Source organism: Buceros rhinoceros, unplaced genomic scaffold (genome assembly GCF_000710305.1).
Source record: "Buceros rhinoceros silvestris isolate BGI_N320 unplaced genomic scaffold, ASM71030v1 scaffold28446, whole genome shotgun sequence".
Taxonomy (NCBI): domain Eukaryota; kingdom Metazoa; phylum Chordata; class Aves; order Bucerotiformes; family Bucerotidae; genus Buceros; species Buceros rhinoceros.
In genome coordinates, this window is record NW_010419731.1 from 12001 (window position 1) to 13318 (window position 1318).

The 1318-nt window shown below is 63.2% G+C and overlaps 1 protein-coding gene across 1 annotated transcript in view; it reads right to left on the reverse strand.

Moving 5' to 3' along the window:
• Positions 1–1318, reverse strand: part of C3 (complement component 3) — a gene marked incomplete at both ends in the record, with an annotated part of 15400 nt that overhangs the window by 11191 nt on the left and 2891 nt on the right. Inside the window, 2 exons of the mRNA XM_010139059.1 lie at positions 989–1135; positions 1224–1308. Coding sequence (XP_010137361.1) covers positions 989–1135; positions 1224–1308 — 232 coding nt within the window. The remainder of the gene's footprint in view (positions 1–988; positions 1136–1223; positions 1309–1318) is intronic.

Sequence of the window (1318 nt, forward strand, 5' to 3'; positions counted from 1 at the left end):
CCACCTGCCACACAGGGCACGCGGTGGCTCTTGGTCACCGGGAAGAGGCGTGGAGCTGGGCAGGGGGGTCGTGGCTGCCCTGGTCTCCCTGACCTCTGCTGCCCTGGTCTTTGGCCAGTGGTGAGCCTCTCTGTGGTCACCCTGATGGTCTCTGCTACCCTGGATGTCGGCCACAGTAGCCAACTCAACCACCTCGGACCCCCTGACAGGGGCGTTCCTGGCCCTCGGCTACTCTCGCCACTCCTGTCCCCCTGACCTTGGCTATCCCAGTTCTTGGTCACTGGTGAACCACGAGGACCCTTGCTGCTGGCCACCATGGACAGCCTGGCCACTACAGCCATCTCTGGCAGCCTCCCTGATGCCGGCCATCCCGGTCCTTATCACCCTAGATGTCTCAGGCAACCCAATTGTGTTGGCCAGGCCCTCGGCTACTCTCGCCACTCCTGTCCCCCTGACCTTGGCTATCCCAGTTCTTGGTCACTGGTGAACCACGAGGACCCTTGCTGCTGGCCACCATGGACAGCCTGGCCACTACAGCCATCTCTGGCAGCCTCCCTGATGCCGGCCATCCCGGTCCTTATCACCCTAGATGTCTCAGGCAACCCAATTGTGTTGGCCATCCTTGGTCAGCGGTGGCCAGAACACCCCTGGTCCTTGGCCACTCCGGACATCTCGATCACCATGGTCATCTCAGCCATCACAGGGTCAGTTCCCCTGACCTTGGCCAACCTGATCCTTGGCCAAGGGTGATAGGAGTGGCTCAACCCTCGGCCACCATGGATGTCTAGGCCATCCTGGTCCCCCGATCGTGCTCTCCTGGCCCTCGGTCAGTGGCGACCATTCTGGCCATGGTTCTTGGACACCTTGGACACCTCACCCACTTTGGTTGTCTCAACCACCCCAACCCTGGGGTTGTTGAGGTCACTTCAACCACCCCTGCCCCCCGGCACCTTGGCCACCCCAGCTCCAAGGCCCTATCCCCGCTCACAGTGATGGGGACGGAGTCCTTGTTGGCCGGCATGTTGAGGACCAGCTTGGCTGTGCCATCACGCTGGGTGGCGACGAGACCCTGGAAGCCCTCAGCCTTGACGGCGACACGCGGAGCCGGGGACTCATCGGGGTTAGTGACGTAGACCTGCGAGGGATGTGGTGCGACATGAGGCCCGTGGGGCTCCGGGGCCAAGGCAACCACCGTCCCCAGCCCCGTCCCCAGATGCTGTTACCGTCAGGTCGAAGGGCATCCCCGGCTTGAAGTACTTGGGGGTGCGGGTGAAGTGGATGGTGTACGGTGACGTCCCGATGCGGATGGCGCCGGCCC